The following is a 19,907-nucleotide window of genomic DNA, read 5'->3' on the forward strand; positions in this document are numbered from 1 at the left end:
TGATATTTGGAATTTTCGTTGCTAAAATTTTGATTCATCAATTTCATCTAATATCATTAGGTACGTGTTTTAAATTTGGCTTAATTGTAGCAATGATTATGAATTTTACTCCTAGTTTAGTTTTAGTTCATGAACTCTCATATTAGTTTTTAGTCCTTAAACTTAACAATGTGTTTATCAGTGATCCTTTTCACTAACGCCGTCTATTTTTCTGTTGAATTTGAGAGTATATTAGGAACTTCATCCCACATCACTAAAAATTTTGATTCATCAATTCCATCCAATACCATTACGTGTTTTAAATTTTAATCAACCGCACGAATATTAGGCTAACTAGATATCTCTAGGGTAGCAGCTGCATGATCACGGCCATATGGACCCTGATACATCTCATCACTTCATCACATGATCAACGGAAAACACTCGACCTCATACCGACAATATGAGTTTGAGTAAATACTCTCGTCATTCTATAATAGTGGTTCAGATAGCTAAATTGGTTAGAGCAATGACTAACGATCCTTTGTGTAAATGGTTCAAATCCACTTTTAAACGAGCAGAAGGTCCATATCAATCCATCTAACTGTTCACTACTTTTTTATTTTCTTCTAATTAGAATGCCCGTGACATACTGTAGGGTAAATTAAAATGCTCCACTACTGAAGCTATAAATCGGGCTTAAATATAGATTAAAGTGACCGTGACATCATTTGGTGTCGGCCGCCGGCCATCGTTGTCATCTGAAACCACCACTAGCTAATAATTAGTTAGTAACTACCATCACCATGGACTATCATGTCATTGGCTTATAGAGCCCAGAGGAGACAAATTCGAATATAATACCATGAGTTGGTTGTAAACATCAAATTAAGGAGAAAGATGCATAAGAAAACCAGATGAAAAGAGAAAAATTGAAGGCCCCATACAAGTGGGTAAATGGAACCATGTGCGCTCATATGCTGGTTGGTCCTTTGTAGCCCCACGGAGCCCCCTTTTCACCTCCAAAACTCTATGTTGAAAACGAAAGAAGCTACAAACCTATTATTCAATTTCATTCGCTTTCCTAGATAAACAACTTTGATTTGTATACGGAATACAGCTGCATAGTGTTATCTTTACACACATAAAGGAAATATAATTTATATTAAATTCATCTAAATTATAAAAAATAAAAAAAAAACGCAGTAGATTTAAGAGAAATACATATTCATTACTCACAAAGGTAATTCATCACCTGCCCATATTTAATTGATAATAATATTATATTATTATATTAAAGGTTTATTCTCTAAGTCTCCTTCTTCTTTACACCTCCCATTTTCAATATTCTCTTTCGCAATCTTATTTCTTTTTCTTTCTCCTATTCTCATTTTCCCTCTCATCTTCTCTCTTCCTTAAATTGCCTTTCACATAATCTCTCTCTAGGTCTGCTGTTGTTTGGGATATAGTTTTGGAGGAGAGACTGTGTTGTCAGAGCACACCAGTTAAATTCTCTCCTCTTTGTCCTGGTGGCTTGTGAGCAAACTGGACCCTTTTTGTCAGAAGAAAATCTGTTATCTTGTTCATTTGTCTCTATTTCCTCCTAAAAGTTCACCTCTTTCTATTTTCAAGTACCCCCAACCCAACTGTCTAAACAAACCCTCTTTTTTTTTCCACAAACATATATAGACCCATGAATTCTCCTAACCCTAATTCATTGAAATCTAGGTTCACTAAAGGGTTCGTGAAAGCCCTAATCAGAATAAACAAAAACCACCCCAGATCAGCTTCATCATCAATATCGTCTTCCCCGAGAGAGATCCGGCGGCGATATCATAAAATCAAGACTGCTTCTTATGCATCCATGGCTTGTGCTGTAGGGAGAAGAAGAGCATGGAGTAGGGCGCTGCTCTGGAAGATCCGAAACCAAGCGTGCAACGGCGGCGTTGTAAGGAGATCAATTGGCAGTCGCTCTCACTACTCCATGAAGAAAAGAGTTGAGCAGAACAAGGTAAATGAGCTGCGGAAGGTCGTACCTGGCGGTGAAGGCATGGATACTTGGAGCTTGTTGGAGGAGACTGCTCATTACATGAAGTGCCTTACCACACAGGTAAAGGTGATGAGGACAATTGTGGAAATTCACTCTACTACTACTTGAGTGATCTCTTGATTCATAATATATATGATATAAAGAATAATGTTGGTAACAATTACAGGAAAAAAAGTACAAAAAAAAAAATATGTATAATTATGCACTCTCTGGTTGGTATATATAGATCTCAAAACATGAAATAAAATAAAGTGAACAAGGAGATTGATACTATATAGAACTTTGAGCTGTAAATTACTGGGAGATGTGATATTGTTAATAGAGAAATCTATATATTTTATGTGTGTGTGTATGTGTATGTATAATATGTGACCGGTGTGCTTTTACTTGTAACTAATTGTGTTAAGTTTTATAATCTTCAGTTCTGAAATTTTGATCAGCTTCTTAAATAAATATGCATTTTTCTTCTCACAAACAATCAACATAGATCTTAGAAAAAATGTGATGCATACACCAATTTCTTTTTATTTTAAGAAAAGAAAGAGGATATGCAGGAAATTGGCTGTCCGGTTAATCATCTGATCCCATATATCCTTTTATCGTATATAACAACCATGACCCGTGATTTGCTTTTTCCAGTTATTCAATCTTTTAGATATGTCCAAAAGTAGTCACAGAGTTAATGTTCACTGTGTAGATATTTGCAACTCACGTCTTTCTTGTGGATAATATTCATCTAATTTACTAAACTGAAAATAAAGAAAGAAAAACAAAACCATAAAAAGCTTATATGTGCATGGCTTATGGTGCTTATCAGAGTACTGATGAGTAGGGTGCAGTTCAAGTGATGAGTAGGGTACAGTTCAAGCCTAACAAAATATACTCGGGCCAGTATATATGGGGTTGTAGAAAACTAGAAATATAACGTTTTGAAGAAATTTTAAAGTACGTAGTACCAGAGTATTCTAAACACGGGGACTTTTTGTTGTTAAATTCTTGGTCAAGCATTCAATAATTAAAATATAACGGTTACAATTCTCAGTGTTGTAGGATTCACTGGAGCTTAATAGAATTTTCCCATTTTGAAATATTACACTCAAGTTTTGTTTAGTACGGATAAGATGAGGAGGCTTTGGTGATTATTGTACATCAGTTGGATTTGGCTACATATTATTGTCGGCTATGGGGATAATATGTCGTACCGAATCTGCAGGTGTGCTTGCAATAGTTAGGATGTACATGTGGAATTGTTTCTTGGATTTAATTGTATGTATGCATTTAGATTTAAGAATTTCTTGCCTTGTAACTAAGGACATTTTGTTTGGGGTTATAGCTAGAGCCTAGAGGTCTCGCATATGTAGTAAGTGTTCCATCAGGAGGCCAGTATTTAGCGGACCTAGAAGACTTGGTTAACTTGATTATTTGTTTAGAGGTACTTTCTGGTGTGAAATACATTATGCATTGTGTGCTTGAGATTTCGAGTTTGATTTGTGTTGATAGGGATTGGTTTAAGTATCAGATGGTGCCACTAAGCAATATATAGGATTCAAGGACACGTTTTGGACATACATTTTGACACACGTTTTTTGGGATTCATTCCGTAATGTATTTTAATAATCCAACCATCTATCTTTTATGTTTTACCTCGAGGATCATCTCTATCTATGTATTTTGCCTGGTCTTTGTTGTTTCAGTTTTCGGTTTAAATCATTTGACTTTGATATTGCTTTTTAAGATCAGCAACCTCTACCAATTATCGACAAAATGTAAAATATACTGTAGGGTTTCGGTTATTGTTCTGGATAAACCTTCATGTTCACCAAATAATTGAATATAAACCTGCAGAACAGGTTCACTATATTTAATTTCTCCTCCATGGCTACATGTCAGGTTTATTAACTCTTCAAATAATTGGTTATGTAGAACCTAAAATACATGTTCTCCACAAATCAACTAATTTGCAAAACCGGTTTTCTAGAACTTGTAACCTGCAAAAGAGGTCCGTTAATTGAAATGGCCATTTTCTCTGTCTTTCTCTTTTTATTGTTCTAGTTTTTGGTTTTATATAACCAAATAAAGAGGTTCATTCATTACATGAACATTCCTTTAAGCAGGTTTACTCTACCAACTAGATTTCCTTCAAGACTTTCTAAAGAGTTTTCGGATTTCGAAATATCAAACCTGCAGTGCAGGTTTAAAACACGATAAGATACGAAGTTGGGCTTCACTAAACATTGTTCGGATTTCTAAATTATTTACTTATTTATATTCCCTAGCGCCCAGCAGGACCAGCACAAAGCACAAAAATAAAATCGAAATCTTGTACCGTATATATATATATCCATGCAAAACTAATCTATGCAGTATGTCAACCTAATGCATTTTCTTCTGTTGTTGCATGTCTGCAGAGAAAGTAAAAAGTCATTATACACACACACACACACACATAAGTGAAACATATATAAAAATAAAATAAAATCGTATGACGAGGATGCACACACCAAATACTGAGTCAGCCAGTGGTCCAAACAATTCTAGTTAATTAATTAATTTAGAGCTTAATGAGGATGCACACACCAAACACTGAGTCAGCCTGCATATTAGTGGTCCAGACAATTCTATTAATTAATTAATTTAGAGGTAGGCACATGCTGATCCAACTTACTTTGAAAATAGTAAGCCTAATTATGAGTTAGTTAAATAGTCTAATTCTAGAACTTTGATGAAGATTAAGTATAGGAAAAAATGGGCCCACCCATGTTCTTATTTTGCTGCTGATTAAGTGCAGTAGTGGATTCTTTTGGTTGAAGACCTCCAATCAAGCGTGCGTTTTGGCATGCATGCATATCTGTCAGTTTGAAGAGAAGTAATTTAAAATTATCCGTTGAAAAAAAAAATTGCCCTATCAAGGTATTAACATCACTTTCAAGGGGAACTAAAATCTACATATATTTTCTTCATTCTCCAAGATTATGTAATAGAAAGATCGATGCATGCTGGGGTTGAAGTGGCTTGCACTGTCAGTAGTTTTTATTGTGCAACGGTAACCTTCTTACTTACATAACGATCTTATAAGATTCATGCTGTAATTTTCCTACATTCGTGCAAGACTTAATTAATTTTTTTCCTGCAACTGATCCTTATTGGAGCCATAAACATGCGCATTTGGGGGTTTGGAGAACTTTGGAACGAAACTTTGGAGCCATGTGATCCTTCAACACACCACCCTGCCTTTATACCAATGAAAAATGAAAATGTCTTTCTTCTTCTTTGTACAATATATACTAGTATATTGAGAGAGAAAAATATCGCATATTCGATTTTACATGCTTAGGGTACGTGAATATTTTGTAAATACTTGGCTACAAGCTCTTAGTATGATATGTTTAACTTGTATGTTCGAAGTAGTTAAATGTTTTAGATTCAGCATTTTGAGTCAAAAGATCATGGAAACTCAAAATAAAAACTAAATATATATACCAATTGAGAATTTGAACTCTATAACACTGCATATTGAGATATGGTAATATCACATATTAGACTTCAAGTATAAAAGTGAATATTTTAAAACACTTCAAGGCATAAAAACTAACATAAACATCAGTAAAGAATTTGAACTCATAACAGTTTTCCTGATGACAGGACGTAGTTTGATCTTGTTTACTAGAACATGGCATGATCGTCACCCCATCCCCAGCCTCTGCCTTCACCATTTGGTCACTAGTGACCAGAAAATACAAATTTAAAATATTGCAAAGTTGTCGTAAGCATGTACACAACGATTCACTAGGAAAGATTCATATAAAAAGAACAAAGAGAGGAAATGAGAAATAAAGGCCCCACAATTAATCCAAGTGGGTATTGCAACCATGTGCTCTCATATGGTGGTTGGCCCCTTTTAGCAACCCCACAAAACTCACTTTTCACCGCCTGCTACTGTTTACCAAAAAACAAAAACCCAACTACTAGCTAGAAGAAGCCCCCAAGAATAATTAATGCATTATTGTAGTGTCTTAAAGAATTTGATTATTCTAAACAGTATGTAGTTCAACTGATTATGAACATTATTTTTTATATTTGAAGTTTCAAATTTAAATCTTCCTTCCAAATATCGTTTGTATCATATAATAGAAAGAGTAGTGCTATTCACAAATTTATTTTTATTTTTTATACATTATTTTTAATTTTCGACTTTTAAATAACATGAATTTAAAAAAATTAATAATGATGGGTGAAAAGTAAAACGTACATTGACATTTGTGTCAGAATTTGATTCTCCTTTTGTCCTTGTGAGTTGTGAGCATTGGGAACAAGAGGACCCTGTGTCAGAATAAAATTTATATATTTTCCATCTTTTATTAGTCCTTTGGTCCATCCCTAAGAGCAAAACCCTATTCCACACCATGAATCCGAAGCGCTTGTCTTTGAGGTCTAAATATACCACTTTTAAATCTAGGTTCACAAAAGGTTTTCTTCAAGCCTTGCAGAGAATTAATAGGCAAAGATCTATATCATCATCAACAAATATACCTTCTCCTATGGAGATGTGTAGAAGATATTTGAGTGTTAAGAATGCTGCTGATGCTGCCATGGCCTCAGCAGTTGGGACTAGAAGAGCTTGGAGTAGCACTTTGCTTACGAAGATTAATCGAAGCCACGAGGGTTCGCAGATTTATAATTGTTCAGCCAGAAGAACTGACAATAGTAAGAAGAGGATGAAGATGAAGAAGTGTGATGATGAGGAAGAGATCGGTACTATTTGTGAGGCGGACGAGCTTCGGAAGTTTGTACCAGGTGGGGAAGCCATGGATATTTGCAGCTTGTTGGATGAGGCTGCGCATTACATAAAGTGTCTCAAGACTCAGGTAAAGGTGATGGAAAAGATTGCAGATATCTGTTCTGCTGTTTGATCAGCTATATATCATATGTTGTTAATAATTTTGGATTGATTTATATAATATATATATATATATATATATATATATACAGTTTTAATCACACACATAAAAAAGGCGACAATATCTGTTCTGCTGTTTGATCAGCTATATATCATATGTTGTTAATAATTTTGGATTGATTTATATAATATATATATATATATATATATATATATATATACAGTTTTAATCACACACATAAAAAAGGCGACAATATATGGCCTGAAAAATAAATATTAATTAAATTGCATAGAAGCAAAGTAAAATGAAGAACAAAATTGTAATGCGTCCATATAGCGTCAAATCTTTAAAGAGGTGTATATTTGTTGTGTGCATGTGTGTAGTGTCTCTCTCGTGAGGGGAGAGAGAGAGAGAGAGAGAGAGAGAGAGAGAGAGAGAGAGAGGGAGAAACGGAGACTCATATTTCTCCATCTAATTTAGGAAAGCTTTGTCCACTTGTTTTATTAAGTAACAGACAGATATATATATATATATATATATATATATATATGAGGCTCCGCTTTAGTACATTACATATATATTACCCACATATGTTCTTTTTCTCCTCAATCTTGGATTGCTTGCTCTTGAAGATAAAGCTAATTCTTTGAATGTAGAATCACAAATTGGCATGCCATAACTTTAATAATTTCAGCAAACCAGAAAACCTCGAGAGGCAAGTCGACAACTAACAAGGAAAAATATAAAAAATATTACCTACAAACATGATCATGAGAATATTTTGTTTTTCAGTTACTTCCTTGGTGCAGTTCTATGAAAATATATATAATATGAGAATTATCTTTATTTTTATTTTATAATGGTTCTAGTTTCTTTTGCAAAGGTCAAGAACTAGCAACCAAAAGCTTGCAGATCCAGTAGTTTAAAGCCTATGCAGGTTAACCAATTTCATTTGAGAAAAACCAAAGGCCACAAGAATATAATCTATAGACACCACTGAAGACTTCACTCCTCCTTTGTCCATATATAGCAAGAAATGAATGAAAAATGAAAGCGCAAATTTAATCTTAGCATTCTAAGCAAACACAATGCTACAAGTGAAATTCCACAGCAAGTATAGATGCTTCACGAAGCAAACACAAATCCTTTGTTCTATATATGTTTCTCTGAATAATATGTCAAACAGGACTTATTCGAATGCATCCCTAGTTATATACGTCAACCGCCTATAATTTAAGGATCTTCTCTTCCTCGATCTCTAGGGTAGGAAAAGCAATCTCTAATGTTGTCAAGCCCAGTGGCAAACATAACCATCCGTTCAAACCCTAAATCAAAGCCGCTATGCTTAATAGTCCCAAAGCGCCGCAAGTCCAGGTACGATTGATAATCCTCAACGTGCCGTCCCATCTCCAGAATCCTACAATCCCACAAGAATTTGCAGATAATCGATCATGTCACTAATAAATAAAGACAAGATGAAAATGCATATGTATGCAGTACTCGTACGTTGTCATACCTTTCCTTTAGAACACCGTAACGCTCTTCCCTTGGGCTTCCACCGATCAACTATCCAACCTGAAAACATGAAAAACACAAACATTTTTACGTGCTGAAAAGATGCACGATGCCAATGTACGTGTACAGAATAGAACGCATTAAAATAAAAGGAAAAACCTTTCAGAGGAAAATGCCTTACTTTTGGGACGACGACATCCATAGCAAACACTGTCTCACCGTCTTCATTGAGGCTATAGAAGGCTTTGGTCTTTTTCGGATAGTTGTAAACAATAACCGGCTGCTTAAATTTCTCCCCGGTCAAGTATCTGCACGAAAGAAAAGGAAAAATCATTGAACTCACTTTAATCAGTATCATAAAAATACAAAACCAGCAAAGAAAAAATTAATGATATTGGACTACTGCATAGACAACATACCTTTCATGCTCATATGCCAAATCAATCCCCCATTCCACATGGTTCTCGAACTTCTGCACAGTTCATAACATCAGGCGCACAAGATTATAAAAACGTTAAACATATGCATGAAGCCCCTGCTTCCGGCCCTCGCTACTCCGTCACTCAGATACACAGATAGTTTGCTACCAATTATTAAGTGAGCAAATATATATCTAGAAGGTTAAGTTTTTTGTTTTCATGGATGCCGGATTGATGTCACTTCCGCTATGTTTTGTTTCTCTATATCTAGAAGGTTAAGTTAGTTATATATATAAACAAAGGAAAAAGGTCTTATTTGCTGTCCCAATGGCATTTGTTAATCAATGTGTCATCGAACTAGCGTCCATGTAAGCAAAAGACAGACGAGCTAAGCATCCTTGTAAGCAAAAGACAGACCAAAAGACAGACCAACTAAGCATCCTTGTAAGTAAAAGATAGACCAGCTAAGCGTCCAAGTAAGCAAAAGATTGACCAGCTTAGAGTTTTATGTTAAAAACCGAAAGGATCGCTTTGCCGTTAGATTGAGAAAGAGGCCTTTACTAACTGGTTTTTGTCAATTTTATAAGGAATAGTCCGAGACTCGAGAGTGATGCAAACAGCAAACTCTTACCATGCACAAGATCAATACTAACAAGCATCATTCCGTAGTCAGCCCATAAAAAGGTCTTATCTATGTTGGGACTGATGGGCTAACTAGCCAAAGCCTTTGAAAATCCCGATGAGCTTCAGAGAGAGAGAGAGAGAGAGAGAGAGAGAGAGAGGATGTCATTTGTATACCTTTATCATTACTTACAAAGTAACAACATGAATATACACATGATAGTATAAAAAGCTTTACAACTTTACAACTCTAGCCTAATGTATGTTTTCTTGCCGTCTATTTTCGATTCCCAATCCTCCCTGTATGCAGTAGTTGCTTTCCAAACCAGTTAAGGTGGTTCAACATGACCGTCGGGATCATCTCTTTTATTGTACCGTCCTTGTAATGTTCTGCGTTAGTAACCCCGACCATCAGTGTGTACTAAATTAGCATTATATATGCCCCGTGAGTTCCCTGATTGTTGTTTTCATTGCTACGCCTTCATTGGAGAACCTGTTTGAGGCGTTAATAGGGACAGCAGGTCTCTGATTCGAGAGCCGGTGCCCCAGAAAGACGCAAGAAACAGGCCCATGATAGCCATGGCAACAACTGAACATGCTGGAGGAACGGCCTGGCTGCTCCCAAGGAACTGGCTTGCAAGGAGCCCTGCCAAAGTGGAACTCTGCATTCCTGTGCACAAGGAAAGTGTCCTACTAACTTCTTCTTCTTGCCTGTGGTGACAACAATAACATTATATATATGGGAACATGAGGATATAAAAATGCTCCTGACTTCGGCTTTAAAATTTCTTAGAACCAAGTGAGCTTAATGACTCTCCTAGAAACTATCAACAGACAAGTTTTCATAGATACTTGCTATTTGAGACCGGGGATGCAACGATCAAACATGTAAGTTATTAGCAAGATCATCAAGGGTGAAAGATAAACACCTATGGAACATCCACTGAAACATGAAGAATCAAAGTGAAAAACAAGGGCAACGGCAACAAAGGTTGCTAATTCTCATATTATACCGACGGCTCACAGTTCTTCCTCACAGCGGACAAGACATGACTTCCAAGCATGAACTTTAACATTCTATGACAAAGGAACATTTACCTCAAACCTGGAGTTTTGGATACCCAGTATCCAAGTGTAAAGGCCACAGCGTGAAATGCTATGACTGGAAATATCAACCGGAAACCCTCTACGGATAGAATTTGACTCCGGTTAATTGCAAGAGGACTACCAATGCACAATGAAGTGCAAATCATAGCAACAACTGGCATCACTGGTTGAAGGAAATTGACAACTGGTTTTGCGTAAGTATTGAGCACAAGACCAATTGTGACCGGAACAAGAACCACCTAACATGTAAAATAACAATGTCAATGAAATGTACATTAAGCATCAATAATAGAAGCAGAGCTAAATCACCTGTGTCACTAAACTCCCAGTTACCTGCAATATTGACTTTGACATGGCAACAGCATCAACCGGAACAACAGAACCGATTAAAAGGCCAGTTAGTAAAGGCGTTACGATCACGGAAGCAATGGTGGTGGTGCTGGTGAGGAGAATGCTCAAGGCCACATCTCCTTTGCTCAAGAAACTAGCATAGCTAGACAGCTGAGCCCCTGCAACACAAGCGGTGAGAACAAAGCCAGCGTAGAACACCCTCGGCACGCCAAATGCGTTTGCAATTAGTACCCCAAGTAGCGGTTTCAGCACATACTGCGCGATAAACCCAACAGAGAGTGGTAAAGGTCTGCAACAGATGAGAAGTAAAGAGTATTGGAAGCACACTCAAAACCTCACTGACAGATTAGGATAAATAAATGACAGTAAGAAGAATATATACACAATGCTGAACAAAATATTACCTTTTGAATGCAAGAGCAAAATCATCAACCGAAAGTTTGATTCCAATTGACAGCATGATCCCACCAAGAGCAGGGGCATATAAATCCTTGGATACCCTGTATTAATTTTGAGTTAATACATTGCTAAACTAAATTAACAAAAAATTAGTCTCTCGTGTGCCTATAATCAAACACATGCAAGCAGTCCCAGCTGATGAGCTTTAAAATTTTCCTAAACCAAAATCTCTGAAGTTAAGAGTTGACTAAAATGATCCAGGATTAAAGATTACGACTGTAGCCTAATCTATACGAAAGGGTATCCACAAATAGTATTAATTTATAAATTTAATCCTTAATTATCCCAGCAAAAACAAAGTATCCATATATAAAATAAGCCAACTTGGACTGGACTTGCTATAAACTAAAAACAAAAGCAGAATCCCAGTTGCTAATTCCACAAGAACTCGACGTGCGACCATTCAAAACCCAATCAAAATTCAAGAAAACCAGAACTTACCAAGTGAACGTTGACGGCTGAGCCAGAGCAGCAATGGCGGTAGCAGCAACGACGAAAGGAAGCATTGCAGATAAGACCTGAGACGACGAGCCGTCGGAAGCCCCTTTGGATATTTGAGCTGATGGGTTTATCCCAAACGACAGCATCGACGCGTTGCCTTCCCTCCTTTGCGACCCGACTCTGCCGACAAACGGCGACGTCGAGCAAGCTCTTATCGACAGAGAAACCCCATTTCCGAATACCCTTTTGGGGAAATGACTGGAGGAAGACGACGAGGAGGAAAAGAGAGAGCTTTGGGTGTGGTAATCCGGGTTTGCAAAGAGTTTTGAGGCTGCGGTGGCGGGTGTGAGAGAAAGGAAGGGTCTTGAGGTTATTGGATAGGAGATGGGAGTGGTGGACATGGCAATGGGTCGGCGGTGAAAGTGGGTTTCTCCGCCGGATAACAGTTGTTTCCGGCGAGGAATTGGGTGGTGTTGGGAAGAGATGAAGTGATATACTGAATGGATTTTCTTTCTATAAAATTCGATTGGAAAAACAGAGAGAAGAAAGGTGGGAGTGTTTTGCTGCGTCAGACAGAGTTGCTAGTTTTGTATGGGTCTCTGAAAGTGGGTTGCTGTTTTGGATCGCAGAAATGGACGGTCCCGATGGGATAACGTGGCGGGTCCAAAAGATGGGAAATTTGATTTGATTTTTGCAGAAATACCCTTTGGTTTTGTTGTAATTATAAAGACTGTCTGCGATCTTTCTACATTTTCCGGTAGGGGACCAGCGTTCTATTGTTTTATGAGTTTTAACATGCGTCTCTTTCAATTCCAACTATAACTACACCATGATTACAATCAAACAAAAGAAAAAGGATAACAATGTTGAATATGACTGCACTAACTTGATTCGATGCTATAGAATACTGCACTAACATGATTCGATGCTATAGAATACTGCTTTAAGGGGTGAGTGGTCAAAAGAACTTGTTATATATGTTCAAATCAATTAATGTAAAATGTAGAAGCACCAAAGTGTTCAAGAATTTCTCATTTTCGGTGCAGGATGAAGTTTGCATGTCACTTTGGCTAGTTGCTTTTGACTACTACCTTGCATAAGTTTCTTTCAAATATTTTGTCAAGCATCTCGATAATAGTGATATTTAGAGAAAATATTTGAGAAATCTTGAATAAAGGTAATTGGATACACTGACTCGAATGTGAATCTATTAGTAAATAAAAATTTAATACATACATGCATGATTTGGGAATGGTTAGGTTTTCATTAAGGATAATGTTCAGGAGACCAAAATTTTAAATCAAATTTGCAAACCAAATGATGTGTCACAATAAGAAACAAGTACGTTAATCGACATTTAATTAATAATCCAATTATTTACAACCACATCTGCAACTTTGGTTTTAAAAATTGGGTAATGCTAGGAAGACTAAATTTATGAATACGCACATTTATAAATGCTTAAGTAGTAATCCAATTATCAACTTCTACATAATTTTGTTTGCAAATTTTGTTTACAAATTTAGTCTTCCTAGCTTCCATATAATTTAGTCTGCAAATTTTATTTACAAATTTAATCTTCCTAGCATTACCCTTTCATTAAATCAAATACATTTATTTGAAATTTACATGACATAATGTTATTGTAATTAGTTCTTGAATTGCAAGTTAACAAACAATACGTGATTAGTGTAAAGTTGTAAACCTATCAATATATTGGATAGGACTTGAAACCTTTTTGTTTTTGTTACGTTGGCAATTGGTACAGGGGAAGTTTTGGAAATCATGAAACTATATAGAAAGATTTGTAACAAACCAAAAAAGCAAGCACTAGTGCTGAAACAAAAGCACACACCAAGAGCCAAGAGTGGCATCTGAAATTGGACAAAGAAGCATGCAAATCCGACAACGGTCTTCTGAAATCTCACTGCCATCAAGGGCTTGCATGTTCATGCATCGCAACTAACTCTACATAACATGGCCACGTTCGGTTTCGTTTTCCTAAGAATTTCAGGTTTGGAAAGCTGCGTGATTGTTCCTTCTAAAACTCAAAATTGTAACGTGACCAAACTTAATTAAATAATACAAGATGGGCTACAGAGAAGGATTGAAATTAAATGAACTAAAAAATGTAAGTTGTTTTACTCTCAAAATCGGGTTACATCCATTGTATTGCTCTCAATATATAGATTTCAAACTAAATAGCATTCGGCTAATACATTTACTTTATTCTCTATGATTCGTCCAACCCCCACAATGGAGGTCTCTACCCCTTTATATAGGGCTTTCCCCCTTGAGATATCTCAAAACAGCACTTAATGTGCCAACTATTTGTCCTAACTTACTGACAACTTTTCACATACTTGGCCTAACCTTTGTTGGCAAAGTGACATTCTAGCAGTCGATTGGCACGTCTTTTAAGGCCCATGTGGCCTAAGCGTCATACTCGAACCTCAGTTACTCTGCCTTGCCTTGCTGAGCATTGCCCCGATTGCCTTCATGTCCCATATTAGGCCTCTGTTGTTGCCTGCATGTCGTTGAATAGTCCAATTAAGTAGCACTCGAGTACTTCTATTCTTGGAGACTTGTGCCATAAAGTTGTCAGCATATCCACATGCTCTTTTCGATAGGTAGTCCTTTTATCTTGGTTGACCGATGCCCCTAGGGTCGGCCCTCTCTGAACTCTTAGGGCCTTCGGCTTCCTGACTTTTCCTCGGGCCTGTGTCCTTGGGTAGGCCTAAATCGGCCCAATGTTAACAAAATGCTACTTCGTCGGCCCACTAGTCACACTTACCACCATTAGAGACCAAAATTTCACTCCCAGAGAATAAATTACATGTACTGCCATGATGTGGCAATTCATAGTTGGTCTTCTTTTTTAAATTCTTTAAATTGTGAAGTTTTACTTTATTATCATATCATATCATTTACCAAATTTGGTTTAAAAGTATGTTCTTCCTAGCATTTCCTATTATTAATTGCTATAAGACTAGAATCACGGGCGTAAAAAGGCACGTACTATGTACTCCTTTACTCAAGGAAAACTCTCGTTTAATGGAGATGTGTCTCTATCTTCCCCGCTCGTCATAGAATCTCTTCATTCTTCAATGTGACGAATGAGAACGAAAGAGAAATAATACATTCCATCATAGTTAGGGATCGTATTCTGACTTTGAATGCTAAAATAACTCCTTCTCGTCCTTTTTCAAGTCCAAAATAATTTTAGACCTACTGTCACATCCCGACCCGGGGCGGATCATTTCCCGGGCCCGCTCCACCACCGTAGCACGATATTGTCCGCTTTGGGCTTACCATTCCCTCACGGTTTTGTTTTTGGGAACTCACGAGCAACTTCCCAGTGGGTCACCCATCATGGGATTGCTCTAGCCCTCTTCTCGCTTAACTTCGGAGTTCCTACAGAACCCGAAGCCAGTGAGCTCCCAAAAGGCCTCGTGCTAGGTAGGGATGAGAATATACATTTAAGGATCACTCCCCTGGGCAATGTGGGATGTCACAATCCACCCCCCTTAGGGGCCTGACGTCCTCGTCGGCACACCACGACCAGGGTTAGGCTCTGATACCAAATTGTCACATCCCGGCTCGGGGCGGATCACTTCCTGGGCCCGCTCCACCACCGTAGCACGATATTGTCCGCTTTGGGCTTACCATTCCCTCACGGTTTTGTTTTTGGGAACTCACGAGCAACTTCCCGGTGGGTCACCCATCATGGGATTGCTCTAGCCCTCTTCTCGCTTAACTTCGGAGTTCCTACGGAACCCGAAGCCAGTGAGCTCCCAAAAGGCCTCGTGCTAGGTAGGGATGAGAATATACATTTAAGGATCACTCCCCTGGGCGATGTGGGATGTCACACCTACTATGAATACGATGAACCAAATAAAAGTTGAAAAAAAAAAAAAAACAAGAAATATCTTGCAATCATGCAACTAGACAGAACCGGGCCAAACTCAAAATAATCTTTTCAAGTGACATAAGTTTTAATCAAAGATATGACATAGTGTCTTTGGTGAGTTGGTTTGGGTAGTTGTAACTTCAAACTCAAGATCAACTGAGTTTTTTATGTGAAAAAGGACATTGGTCTCTAACGTTAAAGATGGAGAAGAAATGGAGTTAATACATTGAAGAATGTTTTTTTGGTCACTACAAAAGAGTATGACTCACTAGGGTTGGGTACAATTTAGTTCGGTCCGATTTTAAGTTTCAAATCACAAGTTAAACCACACATTGCAGTTTATCCAAATTTCAAATCACAATCGAACCATAATAGCTCAAAAACGATGTAATCTCCCCAATATTACAGCGTGTTTGGTTCAATTTGCGATTTAACATGCACAAAATATATGTAACAATGGCACCATGAAAATGAATGCAGATACAAACCGCAAGTCAAACCACATAATGGAGAAAAACTTGTGCGGGGCTTTGCTTGCCACTGGACTTTGCTAAGTAGCACTACAACCCACTCAAAACTCACCACATGGCCAATCTTATATATATATATATATATATATATATATATATATATATATATATATATATGTATATATTTTATATATTTAAAGCTCCCATAATTATTTTTTTTACTAATTATTATACACTATAAGATTAATCTAATAGTTAAAATTTTTTTTCTTCCTCTTAGATATGCATTTGAGTGTTTAAATTGGAATGCCTTTTAACGCTCTGCTAAGTAATTGAGTTTTTTGTAATAATTCAAGTATCTTTTGGAGCAATCAATTATGAAGAAGCACCATAGTTAGGCAGTCTCCCACAACATCAAGAAGAGGTAAAATACTGTTTCCACGATTTTGGAGTTAAATTAGATGTCTGCTTTACAATGATAAAAAACAAAATAGTTGTGAAACAGTATTTTGTGTAAAATATGGATACGTAATCTTTTTTTTTTTTTTTTTTGTAGCATTGATCATTTTGACCAAAGTGCATTTCAATGAGACATTTGGAAATTGATAGCTCGTCTTTGTTATGTTCCTTAAATTAGCTATTGTCATAATACTTGATTCAAATATTGTTATTCAAGTATAAATGCTTTTGTAGTAAACCGAATTATTTCATTTATAGCAGGAAATGAAATCCCACATCCGTTGTGCTATGATTCAAGCATATAAACATCTGCCTCCATTTTGTTGCCCTTGTGACCATATTTTTATGAAGAAAGAAAAAACACAAAGTAGGAAAGAAGACGATAGAGAAAGTTTGGGAAGAAATTAAAAGAAGAGAGAGACGAGGGAAAAAATTGAACCACTAATTAAATTTTATGATATATATTAATTATATAAAACATCATATTTAAGATTTGCCATGTGGCAAGTTTTGATTGAATTGTAGTGCCACTCAGTAACGTCCAATGACAAGTAAAGCCCCACACAAGTTTTTCTCCACATAATGAGTTGGGAAGTTGGGACATAATAAATATATGTAACAATGGCACCATGGAAATGAATGCAGATACAAAACGCTAACATGTGGGGATGTCCATTTGCATGCCCCAGGATGCTTAATAATTCCAATTTCGAAGCAATCGTCTTATTTCTTTCCCTTTCTTTTTTACAGCAAAGGTGGAATACTCTCATCAAAGCGATAATTCTAGAACAAAAATAATTAGGGATAAGTACGAATAACTATCACCAATTTATTAGAGTCATTTCAAATTAGTCTTATTTTTCTAAAACATTCTAAATAAAAACCAACGTTAAGTCAAAACTTTACTAACATTAACTGATGACGTTATAGTATTAAATGACAAGTTGGACAAATATTAAAGTAGGTTTTCACCAATCGATGTCTTTGGTGCTCTAGTCCCCCAAATCGACCCCCTTTAGAGAAGTTAAACTATAAATTTGCTTAGTTAAATTGCGTTGATTAAGCATCATAGATGACTTGAGAGTTAAAACATGCTTTCGTATTTGTCCACCTCATAACTTAATGCTAGTAAACCTAACAAATGTCAATTTTTCAAAATTTTAGGTAGTTATTTGGAGACTTGGAGTAACAAAAATAAAATATGCGGCCACTACTACGGTCTAGTGGTATTCACTTGTAAGTAAGAGGTTTTACATTTGATTCTTGTCAAAAGCAAATTAGAACCAGTGGCGGATCCAGGATTTCAAGATCGGGGGGTCCCAAGATAAAAGTTAAAATATATATATATATATATATATATATATATATATATATATATATATATATATTAGAATAGTTTGGTTCCATGGCACTATTTTTTATTGAATTTGGTTCATTGAAGAATCAAAATTAATCAATCACATCAAGTGGCCAAGTGGTAAGAGCGCGGATTTCGACTCTTAAAATACAAAAAACAGGGAGGTCCCGGGTTCAAGGGTCCAAGCTAGAGAGTCTGCTTGACTGTGGCCAGGAGAAAGCTGAAATGTCTCTGTGAGTCTTCTAGGCCCCTAGAAGGGGTAGATAACCGTGGCTTACCACTAGTTGTCCCGCTTTAAAAAAAATAATAATAATCAAGAATAATCTCAAAGGTAATAAAACCAACAAATTCTCCTCAGCAACATAACACATCAATTAATGACTTTATCAAGATGAAATTTGTTAATGTAAAATATATATTACAATTGGGAGTTGAGGCTAGAGTCTAGGATTAAAAAACTTAAATGAATTTGGAAGAAATCAAATTAGGCAGCTAGAGGTGGTGGAACGGAAAATGGTGCTAAGGGATGGGATAACTTGAGTTTAAAGTTGGGAGGTTGCAATGATTTGGAGGATTAAAACAAAAATTAGAAACCCTAGAGTCTAGGATTAAAAAACTTAAATGAATTTGGAAGAAATCAAATTAGGCAACTAGAGGTGGTGGAACGGAAAATGGTGCTAGGGGATAGGGTAACTTGAGTTTAAAGTTGGGAGGTTGCAACGATTTGGAGGATTAAAACAAAAATTAGAAACCTCTTCTTCTTTATAAGCACTGTTGCATGCACATCCATGGAGGCAATTAGTCTCTCCGCTGCACCTACCCAAATTGTTGAAGGGTCCCGAAGGTCGATCACAAGTGTTTCTTCAGGCTTCCAAAGGGTCCCGGGACCTCCCAGATCCCTATATGGATCTGTCCATGATTTGAACCACATTATTACTAGCTCATTGTGAGGCTTAGCCACTCCCCACCCCTTTAGTGTAAATAATATCCCTTGTTAAAAAAAATATAAAAAAAAAGGGTAAAAAAAAAGAACTGTGTTGTACTTCTTCTTTATAAGCACTGCTGCATGCACATCCATGGAGGCAATTAGCCTCTCCGCTGCACCTGCCAAATTGTTGGAGGGTCCCGAAGGTCGATCACAAGTGTTTCTTCGGGCTTCCAAAGGGTCCCGGGACCTCTCGGGTCCCTATATGGATCCGTCCATGATTTGAACCACATTATTGCTAGCTTATTGTGAGGCTTAGCCACTCCCCACCCCTTTAGTGTAAATAATATCCTTTGTTAAAAAAAAATATAAAAAAAAGGGTAAAAAAAAAAAACTGTGTTGTACTTGTACTTAGATAGTGCTAAGAAGTGTGTGGTGAAAAACCACATTCTCAACATTTCAGAATAACTTTGTAAAGTTTTTGCTAAACATCGATAGAGGAGTATTTTATTTTCAGAATTTTTAGCCATTTTAAAAGCAAATTTAAGTTCAATGTAAAGTTAAACTCACTCCCCTCTCCTCGATAAAGATAATATCATTTATTAAAAAAAATAAAAAATAAAAAAAAAGTCTAAACCGGCATTATGTTTCTTTAATTTATGGGCCATACTAAGATGGAGTGGACAAGCAGTAAATTCAGAACATCTAATTTGATGTTGTTTTTGGGCCTTGAGTTGGGTGGTGATAGGGCAAGGCTAGACATGTCGATGGCTCAAATGTTGATACGAATTTGATGTAATTAATAGGCTATGGATTGCAATTTTCAATACGATTACCCAAATAAAATCCGATTATAAATGGATTGAGGCTTGATCTGATAATTACAATCCGACTTAATATAACTTATTATTTAATTTTTTATATTATTTATTCTTTTGTGTAATAG

At 36.5% G+C, this 19,907-nt stretch overlaps 3 protein-coding genes and 1 pseudogene across 4 annotated transcripts; 2 read left to right on the plus strand and 2 right to left on the minus strand.

Annotated features, from left to right (window-relative positions):
• Positions 1–1,335: 1,335 nt before the first annotated feature.
• LOC137724813 (transcription factor IBH1) lies at positions 1,336–2,369 on the plus strand. The gene has a single exon (XM_068463497.2). The coding sequence runs from the start codon at positions 1,673–1,675 to the stop codon at positions 2,135–2,137; it is 465 nt and encodes a 154-aa protein (XP_068319598.1). The 5' UTR covers positions 1,336–1,672; the 3' UTR covers positions 2,138–2,369.
• Positions 2,370–6,284: 3,915 nt separating this feature from the next.
• Positions 6,285–7,001, plus strand: LOC137722117 (transcription factor IBH1). Its single transcript, XM_068461097.2, has one exon. The coding sequence runs from the start codon at positions 6,433–6,435 to the stop codon at positions 6,937–6,939; it is 507 nt and encodes a 168-aa protein (XP_068317198.2). The 5' UTR covers positions 6,285–6,432; the 3' UTR covers positions 6,940–7,001.
• A 1,041-nt stretch (positions 7,002–8,042) lies between these two features.
• On the minus strand, positions 8,043–9,668 carry LOC148696818 (asparagine--tRNA ligase, cytoplasmic 1-like; annotated as a pseudogene). The gene is made up of 5 exons (XR_015962137.1): positions 9,660–9,668; positions 8,862–8,914; positions 8,624–8,750; positions 8,444–8,502; positions 8,043–8,344 (listed from the first exon to the last, which is right to left on the minus strand). The product of XR_015962137.1 is annotated as an asparagine--tRNA ligase, cytoplasmic 1-like (transcript).
• LOC137726300 (putative sodium/metabolite cotransporter BASS3, chloroplastic) lies at positions 9,646–12,589 on the minus strand. The gene is made up of 5 exons (XM_088694457.1): positions 11,841–12,589; positions 11,345–11,440; positions 10,923–11,229; positions 10,581–10,828; positions 9,646–10,193 (listed from the first exon to the last, which is right to left on the minus strand). Exons 1-5 carry the CDS (start codon positions 12,239–12,241, stop codon positions 9,956–9,958), a joined length of 1,290 nt encoding a protein of 429 aa, XP_088550583.1. The 5' UTR covers positions 12,242–12,589; the 3' UTR covers positions 9,646–9,955.
• Between the last annotated feature and the right edge of the window lie 7,318 nt (positions 12,590–19,907).

Source organism: Pyrus communis, chromosome 5, assembly GCF_041283825.1.
Source record: "Pyrus communis isolate YQ-2024b chromosome 5, ASM4128382v1, whole genome shotgun sequence".
Classification (NCBI taxonomy): Eukaryota; Viridiplantae; Streptophyta; class Magnoliopsida; order Rosales; family Rosaceae; genus Pyrus; species Pyrus communis.